Source organism: Zonotrichia albicollis, chromosome 28 (genome assembly GCF_047830755.1).
Source record: "Zonotrichia albicollis isolate bZonAlb1 chromosome 28, bZonAlb1.hap1, whole genome shotgun sequence".
NCBI classification, from domain to species: domain Eukaryota; kingdom Metazoa; phylum Chordata; class Aves; order Passeriformes; family Passerellidae; genus Zonotrichia; species Zonotrichia albicollis.
The window spans coordinates 4037109-4051460 of NC_133846.1; the positions used below are offsets into that span (position 1 = coordinate 4037109).

Consider the following 14352-nt stretch of genomic DNA (forward strand, 5'->3'; position numbering starts at 1 on the left):
TCCCTTTCCCTGTCCCTGTCCCCGTCCCCGTCCCTGTCCCTTTCCCTGTCCCTTTCCCTTTCCCTTTCCCTTTCCCTTTCCCTTTCCCTTTCCCTTTCCCTTTCCCTTCCCTTTCCCTTTCCCTTTCCCTGTCCCTTTCCCTTTCCCTTTCCCTTTCCCTTTCCCTTTCCCTTTCCCTTTCCCTTTCCCTTTCCCTTTCCCTTTCCCTGCCCTGTCCCTTCCCTTCCCTGTCCCTGCCGTGTCCCTGCCCTGTCCCTGCCCTGTCCATGTCCCTGTCCATGTCCCTTTCCCTTTCCCTTTCCCTTTCCCTTTCCCTTTCCCTTTCCCTTTCCCTTTCCCTTTCCCTGTCCCTTTCCCTGTCCCTGTCCCTGCCCTGTCCCCAGGCTCGGGGACAATCCCCCTGCTGCAGGGACGATCTCATGGCTGTGGGGACAGGGCTGGATTTTCAGTGCTGCTGAGCGGGGCTGGGCCCTGGCTCGGTTTGCTGGCCTGACGGATCAGAGCTGGCAGGGCAGTGACCTGGCAAGGGCCGCGGGTTCGTGCCATGGGCACAGGGAGGGCAGGGCTGGGTGCCCAGCTCACACCTCCCCAGCGCTTCAGAGGGGCTGAAACGGTGCCAGGGCTTGGTAAAACCCCTCCTCTGCTCCCTGTCCCTTCCCCTCCATCTGCTTCCACAGCAACAACCAGGAAACGTCCCCTGAGTTAACCGCAGGTATGAGAATAACGTGGATTCATTCAACTGGACCGAATCTTTCTGAACTTCCTCGTTTGCCAAGCAAATTATAACAAAGGAAAGCAAAGGATGTTTGAGGTCTGGTTGAATGGAGGCTGAGAACTCGCTGGAAATGATATTTTGGGTGAATTTGTGCTGGTTGCCACAGGTGGAACAAAAACAAAGCTGGGTAAAAGGTGCAGCTGCAAACCAGCAGCTCTGAGAGCAGTGGGTCAGAGACAATCTCTGGTATCAGGTGTTTTGGGAACCTCTCAGGTACCTCAGAAATGGGGAAAAACCCATAAATTCTGTAAGAATTAGAAATAAAAAGGGACATTTAAGGTCTGGCTGAATGGAGGCTGAGAACCTGCTGGAAATGATATTTTGGGTGAATTTGTGCTGGTTGCCACAGGTGGAACAAAACCAAAGCTGGGTAGAAGGTGCAGCTGCAAACCAGCAGCTCTGATCCAAACTCTTTGTCATATCTGATGTAAAATCAGAGGTGAATCCACAACCTGGACACTCCAGTGTGAGAGGAATGGAGGATTTGTCTTTCCAAACAAGCTGTGGGTCTGCTGGTAGATAAAACCAGGAGATAAACAAATGAGAGTTAAAAAAAAAGAGAGATAAACAATGGGAAGGATTGCACTGATTGGTGAATGGGAAAAGAGATTTTGCTTTTACAAATAAACTTCAGGTTTGCTGATAAATGAAATTGGACATTGAAAAGTGAAAGAAACAATGGGGAAAACCTCTAAATTCTGCAAGAATTAAAAATGAAAAGGGAAGGTTGTACATTAGAGGGGATCTCTGGTATCAGGTGTTTTGGGAACCTCTCAGGTACCTCAGAAAATGGGGAAAAACCCCTAAATTCTGTAAGAATTAGAAATGAAAAGGGACATTTAAGGTCTGGCTGAATGGAGGCTGAGAACCTGCTGGAAATGATATTTTGGGTGAATTTGTGCTGGCTGCCACAGGTGGAACAAAACCAAAGCTGGGTAGAAGGTGCAGCTGCAAACCAGCAGCTCTGATCCAAACTCTTTGTCATATTGGATGTAAAATCAGAGGTGAATCCACAACCTGGACACTTCCAGTGTGAGAGGAATGGAGGATTTGTATTTCCAAATAAGCTGTGGGCTTGCAGGACCTTGGTGTGAATCTGTGAGCTTGCAGGACCTTGGTGTGAATCTGTGGGCTTGCAGGACCTTGAAGGGAGCTCAGGGTGAATCTGTGAGCTTGCAGGACCTTGCAGGACCTTGCAGGACCTTGCAGGACCTTGGTGTGAATCTGTGAGCTTGCAGGACCTTGCAGGACCTTGCAGGGTGCAGCTGTGGGCGGGCAGAATTCCCTGACAGGGAAGGAACGAGGCTGCTGCCGTATCAAAGGAAGGAGAGCAGACACAGCAGCCCTTTTTATAAATACATTTATCCATTTTATAAATACATTTATCCATTTTATAAATACATTTATCCATTTCAACTCCTCCTCTGCCCAAACAAGCTTTGATCTCCCAAGAAAAGGGGCCAGGAGCCTCCTCTGCCTGCCTGCCTTGGAACTCTGAATTCCTGTGCTGAGTGTGAATTTGAACTGTGAATTTCTTTGCCTCCTCTCCAGGCTTGGTTTCTTCACCCTCCTTCCTCCCCCTCATCATCATCATTTCCTCATGGCCTGGTGCTCCCAAGGTCAGAGCTGGCTCTGGTTTGTCCCTTTCCAGCCCAAACACTGAGTTTTGGGAGGGCAGAGAAGGCTGGGGGTGTTTGGGGGGTGCTGCTGGATGCCCCCAAACCCACCCAGCCCTGATCCCTCTGTAAAAACCTGACTCAGGTTGCACCAAGGTGACATTGCTGGTGACAGCACGTGTCCAGGCTGGAAAGCTGTTTGATTTTCCAGCCTGGAAAAAGAAAAACAAAACCCCAAACCTGTTTTTCCTCCTTTTATCAGCATCTGTGAGGGTGAGGTGGTGAGAACGAGGGGATGGGGAGGATGGAGCTGGGGATTTCTCAGCAGATGGGGCAGCTTTGTCCCCTGCCTGTCCCCTTCTGGAGAAGCCTGGGAGAGGAATGGGAGAAGCTTTGGGGTCCCTTCCAACCCAAATCTTCCCTGATTTTGTGATTCTGGCACTCAGAGCCACCCAGGTTTGGGATTTGCAGCCTGGGATTTCTGAGGCTGGAGGGAAAAGAGGGAAAACCAAACTCCAGGCAATTCCCTGAGGAAAGGAGAGCCCAGGTGTTGGTGCCTGCTGGGATCTGCCCCTGGCCCTGGAGCCAGGAGCACCTGAGCTGTCCCCAGGGTGGGCTCTGGATCTCGGGGACACACAGAGAGCCCAGGGACAGCCCCAGGGATCCTGCCAGGAAGGGAAAAGCTGCAGCAGCCCTGAGCGAGCTCCAGCACCCTGGGCAGCCAGGCTGGCACGGCCGGGCCCTCCCTGCTGGTGCCAGGCACCGACATCAGGGCTCAGCCCCTCAGAGAGGGCAAACAGAGCCTGAAAGGGAGCTGGGGGCACGGGGAGGGCCGGGCTGTGGCACAGCTGGCAGGAGGCAGCGTGGCATGGCTGGGATTTACCCCGGGCAGGAATCCAGCCTGGCTCTGCCCAAGTTCTGCCCAGCTCCCCAGGAGCTTTGCCCGGCTCTCCAGGCTCTGCCCAGCTCTGCCCAGTTCCTCAGGCTCTGCCTGGCTCTCCCCAGGCTTTGCCCAGCTTTGCCCAGCTACACAAGCCCAACCTGGCTCTGCTTGGCTCTGCCCAACTCTGCCTGGCACCCCAAGAGCTCTGCCCAGTTCCTCAGGCTCTGCCCAAGCTCTGCCCAACTATGCCCGGCTCTCTGAGCCCAGCCCAGCTCTGCCTGGCTTCCTCCAGGCTCTGCCCAGCTCTGCCCAGCTCTGTCCAGCTCTGCCAGGCTCTGCCCAGCTCTCTGAGCCCAGCACAGCTCTGCTCGGCTCCCCAAGCCCAGCCTGGCTTTGCCTTGCTCTCCCCAGGCTCTGCCCAGCTCTGCCCAGCTCTGCCCGGCTCTGCTCGGCTCCCCAAGCCCTGCCTGGCTCTGCCCAGCTTTGCCTGGCTCTGCCGGGCTCGCCAAGCCCAGCCCAGCTCTGCCCAGCTCTGCCCAACTCCCCAAGAGCTCTGCCCAGCTCTCTGAGCCCAGCCCAGCTCTGCCCGGCTCCCCAAGATTTGCCAGGCTCTGCCCAGCTCTGCCCAAGCCCTGCCCAGCTCTGCCCAGTTCTGCCAGGCTCTGCCCAGCTCTCTGAGCCCAGCCCAGCTCTGCCCGAGCCCAGCCCAGCTCTGCCCGGCTCCCCAGGCTCTGTCTGGCTCTGCCCAGCTCTCTGAGCCCAGCCCAGCTCTGCCCAGCTCTCTGAGCCCAGCCCAGCTCTGCCCGAGCCCAGCCCAGCTCTGCCTGGCTCCCCAAGCTCTGCCAAGCCCTGCCCAGCTCTGCCCAGCTCTGCCCAGCCCTGCCCAGCTCTGCCCAGGCCCTGCCCAGCTCTGCCCGAGCACGGCTGCCCAGGCTGGGCCGTTCCCAGCGCCTGCAGCATCCCCAGCCTGCCCCGAGCCTGCCCCAGCCTGCACCTGTGCCCAGGCTGGGATTTAACCCCTCATCTCCCTGTGCCCTGCCCCAGCCCATTCTGGGAGCTGTGTTGGCTCAGGGGCTGTGCCCAGGTTGGGATTTAACCCTTCATCTCCCTGGGCCCTGCCCCAGCCCATGCTGGGAGCTGTGTTGGCACAGGGGCTGTGCCCAGGTTTGGGTTTAACCCTTCATCTCCCTGTGCCCGGCCTCAGTCCGTTCTGGGGGCTGTGTTGGCACAGGGGCTGTGCCCAGGTTGGGATTTAACCCTTCATCTCCCTGTGCCCTGCCCTGACCTTTGCCTGCACAGGGGCTGTGCCCTGATTTGGATTTAACCCCTCATCTCCCTGAGATGTGCAGGGGGATGTGTTCTGGGGGTTGTGTTGGCACAGGGGATGTGCCCAGGTTTGGATTTAACCCTTCATCTCCCTGGGCCCTGCCCCAGCCCATTCTGGGGGTTGTGTTTGCTCAGGGGATGAGCCTGGTTTGGATTTAACCCCTCATCTCCCTGAGATGTGCCCCAGTCCGTTCTGGGAGCTGTGCTGGCACAGGGGCTGTGCCCAGGTTTGGATTTAACCCCTCATCTCCCTGCCCGCTCCAAACCAACACGCAGGGAGGAGCAAAGGCTGCTCCAGCGAGCCCCCGGTGCTGCCCAGGACAGAACAGCCCCTTTGGCTTTGGGAACACCAGCCTGGAGGGGTCACCCCCCTCTTCTGGGGGGATCCCACACCTTCCCACTCTCCACCTTAACCACAGCTCCCCGTTTTGTGCAAATTCCCTTCCCTCCCATCCGCCTTTCCTGGTGAGGGATAAATCTCTGTGCAGCTTTAACGCCGAGGTGTTGCTCACACAGAACGAGGGGCAGAAACTTCCAGAAACCCCCAGGGTGCCTGGAGAGGCTCTCACCCAGCCCAGGGCTCCTCACCTTCGTTCCTCTGGTTGTTGAGCTGGTTGAACTGCTCCGTGAACTCCGTCAGGGACTCCTCGATGGTCTCCGTGCGCGGCACCGAGAGCGAAAATCTCCTCTTGAAGTTTTTCATCTTGTTCATCTTCCCTCGAGCTGCCAGGGACGGCAGAGCCCTGCAGGGAAAGGGGGCAGCAGGCTCAGGGGGATGGAGAGCACCAGGATGGGCCCCCAGCCCCAAGGCTGCTGCTCTTTGGGGTTGGCAGCATCCTGACCCCAATTCCCACCTCACAACTGTGCTTTGGGGTGGCAGCATCCTGACCCCAATTTCCACCCCACAGCTGCTTCTTTTTGGGTTGGCAGCATCCTGAACCCAATTCTCACCCCACAACTGATGTTCTTTGGGGTTGGCAGCATCCTGACCCCAATTCCCACCTCACAACTGTTCTTTGGGGTGGCAGCATCCTGACCGAAATTTCCACCCTAAAACTGCTGCTCTTTGGCATTGGCAATGTCCCCTCCCTATTTACCACACTACAACTGCTGCTTTTTGGGGTTGGCTGCATCCTGACCCAAATTTCTACCCCACAACTGCTGCTTTTTTGGAGTTGGCAGAATTCCAACCCCAATTTTCACCCCACAGCTGCTCTTTGGGGTTGGCAGCATCCCCACCCCAATTCCCACCCCACAGCTGCTGCTCTTTGGGGTTGGCAATGTCCTGTCATGAATTTCCCCCACAGAGGTCCCTGGGGATGTCCCTTCTCTGGGTCAGAGCAGAAGAGGAGCCACAGAAATTGGGTTCTTCATGGTTTTAAGGCCCTGGTCAGGAGGTGCAGGGAGGGTGATTTTTTTTGAGCCTGCAGCGGGGCTGTGCACACTCAGTCACAGGCTGTGCCTTGGAAACTCCAGGAATGCCTGGACAGCGGGGAAAGCAGGGTGAAAACAGAAGGAAAGCAAGAAAAAGACAAAACAATGATGGAAAAGACTCAATCCCACGTCTCTCAGTAGAAAAGGAGATTCCTCTATCCTGGCAGTGTGGCCTCGACTTTGCCCTTGCAACAAAGAGCCAGCAGTGAAATGCTGAGTGGGGCAACACGGGCAGGGGGGATCCCCCAAATCCCAGCTTGGGAGATGCTCTGAGCTCCATCCCAGCTCCATCCCAGCTCGATTCCAGCTCCATACCAGCATCATCCCAGCTCCATCCCAGCATCATCCCGGCTCCATCCCAGCTCGATTCCAGCTCCATCCCAGCTCCATCCCAGCTTCATCCCAGCTCCATCCCAGCTCGATTCCAGCTCCATCCCAGCTCCATCCCAGCTGGATCCCAGCTCGATTCCAGCTCCATCCCAGCTTCATCCCAGCTCCATCCCAGCTCGATTCCAGCTCCATCCCAGCTTCATCCCAGCTCCATCCCAGCTGGATCCCAGCTCGATTCCAGCTCCATCCCAGCTTCATCCCAGCTCCATCCCAGCTCGATTCCAGCTCCATCCCAGCTTCATCCCAGCTCCATCCCAGCTGGATCCCAGCTCGATTCCAGCTCCATCCCAGCTGGATCCCAGCTCGATTCCAGCTCCATCCCAGCTGGATCCCAGCTCGATTCCAGCTCCATCCCAGCTCCCAGCGCCTCCTCCCGCTGGGCGTCAGAATCGCCTTAACCGCAGATGAGATTAAGGCAATAAAACCCTTAAAGGAAGAAAACCCTCGGGGCACGGAGCCGGCCCCGGGCGCGGCTTTGCCTTTCCTGCTTTGGCTCTTGCCAGGATCCGGCTGGAAGTGCCTGTGTGGGGTTTGGGCTCCAGCCCTGCTGCAATTCCTCCTGCCCAGCATGGATCCAGCATGGATCCAGCACTCCCTGGATTTACAGACACGAAATCCCAGAATCCCAGACCGGTTTGATTGGAGGGACCTTGGGAATCATCTCACGCCATTCCTTGTACCAGGTTGCTCTGGCCTTGGACACTGCCAGGGATGGGACATCAGTGTCCCACCCCCCTTCCAACCTCAGGCCTGAGCAGGTTTGGGTCTGTTCCTCTCCTCTTCCCAATCCCAGCAGTGTGGGGATGCTCCTCCTGCATCCCTCATGCTCTGGACATCCCCACCAGGAGATTTTCCATGAACAGCCCTGGATTCTAACACTGCTCTCATCCTCCAGCCCAATCTGAAGAGCTCAATCACCTCTTGGCACCAAACAGACCCCAAAACTTCTCAGGGTTGGTTTTTTTCCCAATTGGGAGAGGCTCTTTCTTGCACATCCTATGTCTGGAGCAGCTTGGCCCTTCCCCCTGGGTGTCCCCCCTCCTGCTCTCCCCTGGCTGTCCCCAGACCCCCCCAGCCCCCTCCCAGCCTTATCAGCACGGCCCCAGGGCGATCGCATCGTTCCACACCGATCTCCCACCGCATCCCCGTCTCCAGGACAACGGCACCGCCCAGCCCGGCGCGCCCGCGTGTGAACGCTTTAAAGGATGATCCCTCAGCAATGTAAACACTCGGCTGGGCGCCTGCCAGGCTCTGCGGTGAGGCACGGCACCCTGCAGCGGGTGAATCCCCTGAAAATCCCGGGAATTCGCTGAAAATCCCGGCCATTCCCTGCCCCCGCTCAGCTCCCACCCTGCCGAGGCTGAAGGCTCGGCCGTGCCTGGATTCGGGGGGTTTGCCGGGGGTGGGAAGGGAGGCGGGAGGGTTGGAGACACCCCCATTCCAGTTTCAGGGTTTCAGACATTGGAATGTTTTCCCAGCGCTGCAGGAACGTGCTCGGACACAATGAGGATGCTCTGGGTTCCAAAGGAGATTTAGGAGATCCAGAAGTGAATCCAGCACTGGAGACAAAATCCCAGCCTGGCAGGGGCTGGAATGGGATAATCAGGACATCAAGCAGGATTTTGGGATATTGGGAAGGTGCTTGGCAGAGCAATTCCTGCTTTGATCATCCCCCATGGAGCTGATCCATAACCTCCTTTGATCTTTTGGTCAGGATCAATCTGGGTCAGGAAAGATGCAGAAAACAGAAAAACACTCGAGTGAATGAGGAGAATGAGGAGAAGTGGTGTCTCTATCCATACCCTCCTTTGATCCTTTGGTCAGGATCAATCTGGGTTGGGAAAGATGCAGGAAACAGAAAAACACTCGAGTGAATGAGGAGAATGAGGAGAAGTGATGTCTCCATCCATAACCTCCTTTGATCCTTTGGTCAGGATCAAATCTGGGCCAGGAAAGATGCAGAGAACAGGAAAAACACTGGAGTGAATGATGAAGATGAGGAGAAGTGGTGTCTCCATCCATAACCTCCTTTGATCCTTTGGATCAAATTCTGGGCCAGGAACAGGAAAAACACTCAGGTGAATGAGGATTTCCTTTCATCCTTTGGTCAGGATCAAATCTGGGTCGGGAAAGATGCAGAAAACAGAAAAACACTCGAGTGAATGAGGAGAATGAGGAGAAGTGATGTCTCCATCCATAACCTCCTTTGATCCTTTGGATCAAATTCTGGGCCAGGAACAAGAAAAACACTCAGGTGAATGAGGATTTCCTTTCATCCTTTGGTCAGGATCAATCTGGGTCGGGAAAAATGCAGGAAAAACACTTGGGTGAACAAGGAAAACGAGGAGAAGTGATGTCTCCATCCATAACCTCTTTTGATCTTTGGTCAGGATCAAATTCTGGGCCAGGAACAGGAAAAACACTCAGGTGAATGAGGATTTCCTTTCATCCTTTGGTCAGGATCAATCTGGGTCGGGAAAAATGCAGGAAACAGGAAAAACACTTGGGTGAACAAGGAAAACGTGGAGAAGTGGTGTCTCCATCTATAAACTCCTTTGATCTTTTGGTCAGGATCAAATCTGGGCTGAGAAAGATGCAGGGAACAGAAAAGACACTCGGGTGAATGAGGAAGATGAGGAGAAGTGCTGTCTCCATCTTCATTTCCCTCCCCAAAAAGCTGTGGATGGTTTACAGGGAATCAGCTCCTCGCTGCCACAAAACTGCTCCACAAATCCAAATCCTTCCTGCAGGAATGCCAGCAGCTCTAAATATAAACCTGGGAGAGGAGAGAGGGGTAAAAATAGCCCCGGGCTGGCTGCAGCCTCTCCTGCCACGCCCGAGCCTCTCCCTGCTCTGCTCTCGCATCCGCGGGTTCATTTTTCCAGCTACACCTGGAGCTGCTCGGAGTTCACATTAAAAATGGAATTTATGGGATCCCAAAGCTGGGATTTATGGGATTGGGCTTGTCCTCAGCCCTTGGCTCCTCATTGAGAGGAATTCTCCTTCACCAACAGGAATTTGCCCTGTCCCATATGCATACAGGATCCCAAAGCTGGGATTTATGGGACTGTGCTTGTCCTCAGACCTTGGCCACTTCCCTGACAACAATTTGCCCTGTCCCATTTGGATACAGGATCCCAAAGTTGGGATTTAAGCGATTGTGAACTGGGATTTATGGGATTTATGGGATTGTCCTTGTCCTCAGCCCTCAGCTCCTTCCCCAACAGGAATTCATCCTGTCTCATATGGATACAGGATCCCAAAGCTGGGATTTATGGGATTGAGAGCTGGGATTTATGGGATTGTGAGCTGGGATTTATGGGATTTATGGGATTGTCCTTGTCCTCAGCCCTCAGCTCCTTCCCCAACAGGAATTCGCCCTGTCCCATATGGATACACGATCCCAAAGCTGGGATTTATGGGATCCAAAAGCTGGGATTTATGGGATTTATGGGATTGTGCTTGTCCTCAGCCCTTGGCTGCTCCCAACAAGAATTCTCCTTCTCCAACAGGAATTCGCCCTGTCCCATATGGATACAGGATCCCAAAGCTGGGATTTATGGGATTGTGAACTGGGATTTATGGGATTTATGGGATTGTCCTTGTCCTCAGCCCTCAGCTCCTTCCCCAACAGGAATTCGCCCTGTCCCATATGGATACAGGATCCCAAAGCTGGGATTTATGGGATTGTCAGCTGGGATTTATGGGATTGTGCTTGTCCTCAGCCCTCGGCTCCTTCCCTGACAGGAATTTGTCCCCTGTCCCATATGGATACAGGATCCCAAAGCTGGGATTTATGGGATTGTGAGCTGGGATTTATGGGATTTATGGGATTGTGCTTGTCCTCAGCCCTTGGCTGCTCCCAACAGGAATTCTCCTTCCCCAACAGGAATTCGCCCTGTCCCATATGGATACAGGATACCAAAGTTGGGATTTACGGGATTGTCAGCAGGGATTTATGGGATTGTGCTTGTCCTCAGCCCTCAGCTCCTTCCCCAACAGGAATTTGCCCTGTCCCATATGGATACAGGATCCCAAAGCTGCGATTTATGGGATTGTGAACTGGGATTTATGGGATTTATGGGATTGTCCTTGTCCTCAGCCCTCAGCTCCTTCCCTGACAGCAATTTGCCCTGTCCCATATGGACACAGAATCCCAAAGCTGGGATTGTGGTTGTCCTCAGCCCTCAGCTCCTTCCCCGACAGGAATTTGCCCTGTCCCATATGGATACAGGATCCCAAAGCTGGGATTTATGGGGCTGTGCTTGTCCTCAATTCTTGGCTCATTCCCTGACAGGAATTTGTCCCCTGTCCCATATGGGATCCATACAGGATCCCAAAAGTGGGATTTCCTGCAAGCAAAGCACCCACAACCTTAGTGCCAGGGGGAATTTAGGATCAGGCTGGGGCAGGAAATGTGGGGTTCCAGAGTGAATTTAGGGTCAGGCCGGGCAATGTGGGGTTCCAGAGTGAATTTAGGGTCGGGCCGGGCAATGTGGGGTTCCAGAGTGAATTTAGGGTCGGGCCGGGCAATGTGGGGTTCCAGAGTGAATTTAGGGTCGGGCCGGGCAATGTGGGGTTCCAGAGGGAATTTAGGGTCGGGCCGGGCAATGTGGGGTTCCAGAGGGAATTTAGGGTCGGGCCGGGCAATGTGGGGTTCCAGAGGGAATTTAGGGTCAGGCCGGGCAATGTGGGGTTCCAGAGGGAATTTAGGGTTGGGCCGGGCAATGTGGGGTTCCAGAGGGAATTTAGGGTCGGGCCGGGCAATGTGGGGTTCCAGAGGAATTTAGGGTCGGGCTGGGCAATGTGGGGTTCCAGAGGGAATTTAGGGTCGGGCCGGGCAATGTGGGGCACCCCACAACCCCCCTGGGGTTCCAGGAGCTTCACCCACCCTCCAGCCACATTCCTTGTGGGATAAAAAAATCCCTTTTCACAGCTGCTCTCCCCAGCACGGATTTCAAAGGAAGAACTCCTAGCAACCGCCTCTCGTTTTGTTTCATTTTGTTTTAATTCTGTTTAATTTTATTGGGGTTTTTTTTCCCCCCCCTCTCGGCGTGCTAAAGGAAGCATTTATTGACTTTCCGAGGGAAAAGTGACACTTGTTAAGCACAGCCATGACATCACTTTGGGTTTTACAGCCTGGCAGGATCCCTGGATGCTGCCGGGGATGCAGAGCGAGCCGGATAATTAACAGCAGGCAGCAACACGACACGAAGGGAAGGAGCAGCTTCACACAGCAATGAGGAATTTAGGCATAAAAAATGAAATCACCCTGCTTGGAAGCCGACCAAAAACCAGGATTAAAGCCGGCAGGGCGAGTGATCTGCATTTACTGGAACTGGGGTGGAGGGTAAATATGCGGCTGGAGCACTTCAAAGAGCCCCAAAGGTGAATCCCAGCAGGAAAACTCCTCGCAAGGAGTTAAAGATCCTTTAAATGCAGCTGCCCTCAAGGCTGTGTCCGGAAATCACCTTTGAGCTGTTCTGCATGGGAATGGATTTCTCCTGAGTGAGAAATTACAAATTCCCTGAATTTACAGATTCCCTGCTCTGGAATTCCTGAGCCAGGTATTTTAGGCATCACCAGAGTATGGAGCTGTCCCCTCCCTCCTCCAGCAAAGCTTTGCAGCACTAATTATTGCCCCTCAAAAATTATCAATTCTCTGTATTTTTCCCTTATATTTTACCAGATTTCTGCCCTTATTTCCCAGCTGAAAGAGAGGAAGGCTCGGAGGGAAAAGTTTGCTTGTTTTAAACCGGTTTTTTTTTGTTGTTGTTGTTTATTTATTTATTTTTTAATCCCCGGAGAGATTAGCAGTGGTGTTTACAAGGCAAACTGAAAAGCCCTATTCAGCACTCCTGGCTATGAGGTGGCATCGATTCACTCCTGCAAGGCTGGGAGAAATGGGGAATTCTGCAATTCTGCTCCTCCTCGTGGAGCTTTTATTTGCTCAGCAAACACAGCAATCCTACAAGGCTGTGTGCGGCTGCAGGGCCCAACCAACCCCACTGGAATTCACAGAATTCACAGAATTCACAGAATCACTGGGTTGGAAGAGATCTTAAAGATCATCGAGTCCATCCCAGCCCCAGCACCTCAACTCACCCCTGGCACCCAGTGCCACATCCAGGCTTGGTTAAACACACCCAGGGATGGGAACTCCACCACCTCCCCAGTCCCCAGGAATTCGCAAAATTCACAGAATTCCCAGAATTTACAGAATCACAGAATCACCAGGGTGGAGGAGACCGCAAAGATCATCAAATGTAACCCAGCTCCAGCGCCTCACTAAAGCCTGGCACCCAGTGCCACATCCAGGCTTTGTTAAACACGCCCAGGGATGGGGACTCCACCACCTCCCCAGTCCCTGGAATTCCCAAAATTCACAGAATTCCCTGAATTCACACAATTCCCTGAATTCACAGACTCACTGGGTTGGACGAGACCTTCAAGATCATCCAGTCCATCCCAGCCCCAGCACCTCAACTCAGCCCTGGCACTCAGTGCCACATCCAGGCTTTGTTAAACACATCCAAGCTCAGATAATGCCGGCTAGGGAACACAGAATTCACAGAATCACAGAACGACCAGGTTGGAAGAGACCTTTAAGATCGAATCTAACCCAATCCCAACCCCTCAACTCACCCCTGGCACCCAGTGCCACATCCAGGCTTGGTTAAACACCCCCAGGGATGGGCACTCCACCACCTCCGCAATCCCTGGAATTCCCAAAATTCCCTGAATTCCCTGAATTCACAGACTCACTGGGTTGGGAGAGATCTTCAAGATGATTCAATCCAACCCAGTCCCAAGACCTCAACCCAACCCTGGCACCCAGTGCCAATCCAGGCTTGGTTAAACACCCCAGGGATGGGGACTGCACCACCTCCCCAGGCAGAACATTCCAGAACTTTATCACCCTTTCTGTAAAAAAGCTTTTTCCTGATATCCAATCTGTGGCATTCACATTCTTTGAAATAATCTCTTTCCCCGGGATTTTTCTCCTGGGAAGATGAGAAGCCTCAGGGAAAAAGGAAAACAATTCTTATCTGGTTTGCTTGGGCTCCCTTGGAATGCCACAGGGATAAATCAGGAATGATGGCAAGGCATCCTCCCCCCTCCATCCCTCCCTCCCTGTCAGCTGGTTTGAATTCCCTTGGGAGGTGAGACCCTGGGGAATGTGAGACCTTGGGCTCACAGCGTTCCCATCCCCACCCTGCAGAATTCCAGTCAGGAATTGTTACATTCCAGTCGGGAATTCCTTGTTAAGAGACAAAGCCAGGTCCTGAGAGGCAGGAGAACACAGGGATAGCCTGGGAAAGGTGGATCCGTGGAAAACTTCCTGCCAGGTCATTATGGACTCATGGAAGCACAGAATGGAGTAGGTTGGGAGAGATCTTAGAGCTCATCCCATTTCCATGACCTGGGATCTCAGAGCTGATCCTATTCACATGAGAAGGGATCTTAGGGCTTATCCCATTCCCATGGGCTGAGATCTTGAGTATCATCCCAATTCCATGAGCAGGGACCTTAGAGCTCATCCCATTCCCATCAGCAGGGATCTTAGGGCTCATCCCATTTTCCATGGGCAGGGGTCTTGAGGCTCATCCCATTTCCAAGAGCAGGGATCTTAGAGTTCATCCCATTCCCATGAACAGGAATCTTAGAGCTCATCCCCATCAGCAGGGACCTTAGAGCTCATCCCATTTCCATAAACAGGGATCTTAGAGGCCATCCCATCTCCATGACCAGGGACCTTAGAGCACATCCCATTTCCATGGGCAGGGGTCTTGAAACTCATCCCAATTCCATGAGCAAGGACCTTAGAGCTCATGCCATTTCCACAGGCAGGGATCTCAGAGCCCATCCCATTTCCATGGGTGAGGATTTTAGAGCTCATCCCATTCCCATCAGCAGGGATCTTGAGG

At 53.8% G+C, this 14352-nt stretch overlaps 1 protein-coding gene across 3 annotated transcripts in view; it reads right to left on the reverse strand.

The window, feature by feature from the left end:
- CDK18 (cyclin dependent kinase 18) overlaps positions 1-14352 on the reverse strand; it is a 55034-nt gene that overhangs the window by 25634 nt on the left and 15048 nt on the right. For 2 of the 3 annotated variants that reach the window (XM_074527916.1, XM_074527917.1), the window contains exon 2: positions 5189-5343. In XM_074527916.1, the coding sequence (XP_074384017.1) occupies positions 5189-5312 (124 nt within the window). In that variant the 5' untranslated portion in view covers positions 5313-5343. Of the gene's footprint in view, positions 1-5188; positions 5365-14352 lie in introns of those variants that run through there. The other variant, XM_074527915.1, reaches the window with a different exon arrangement.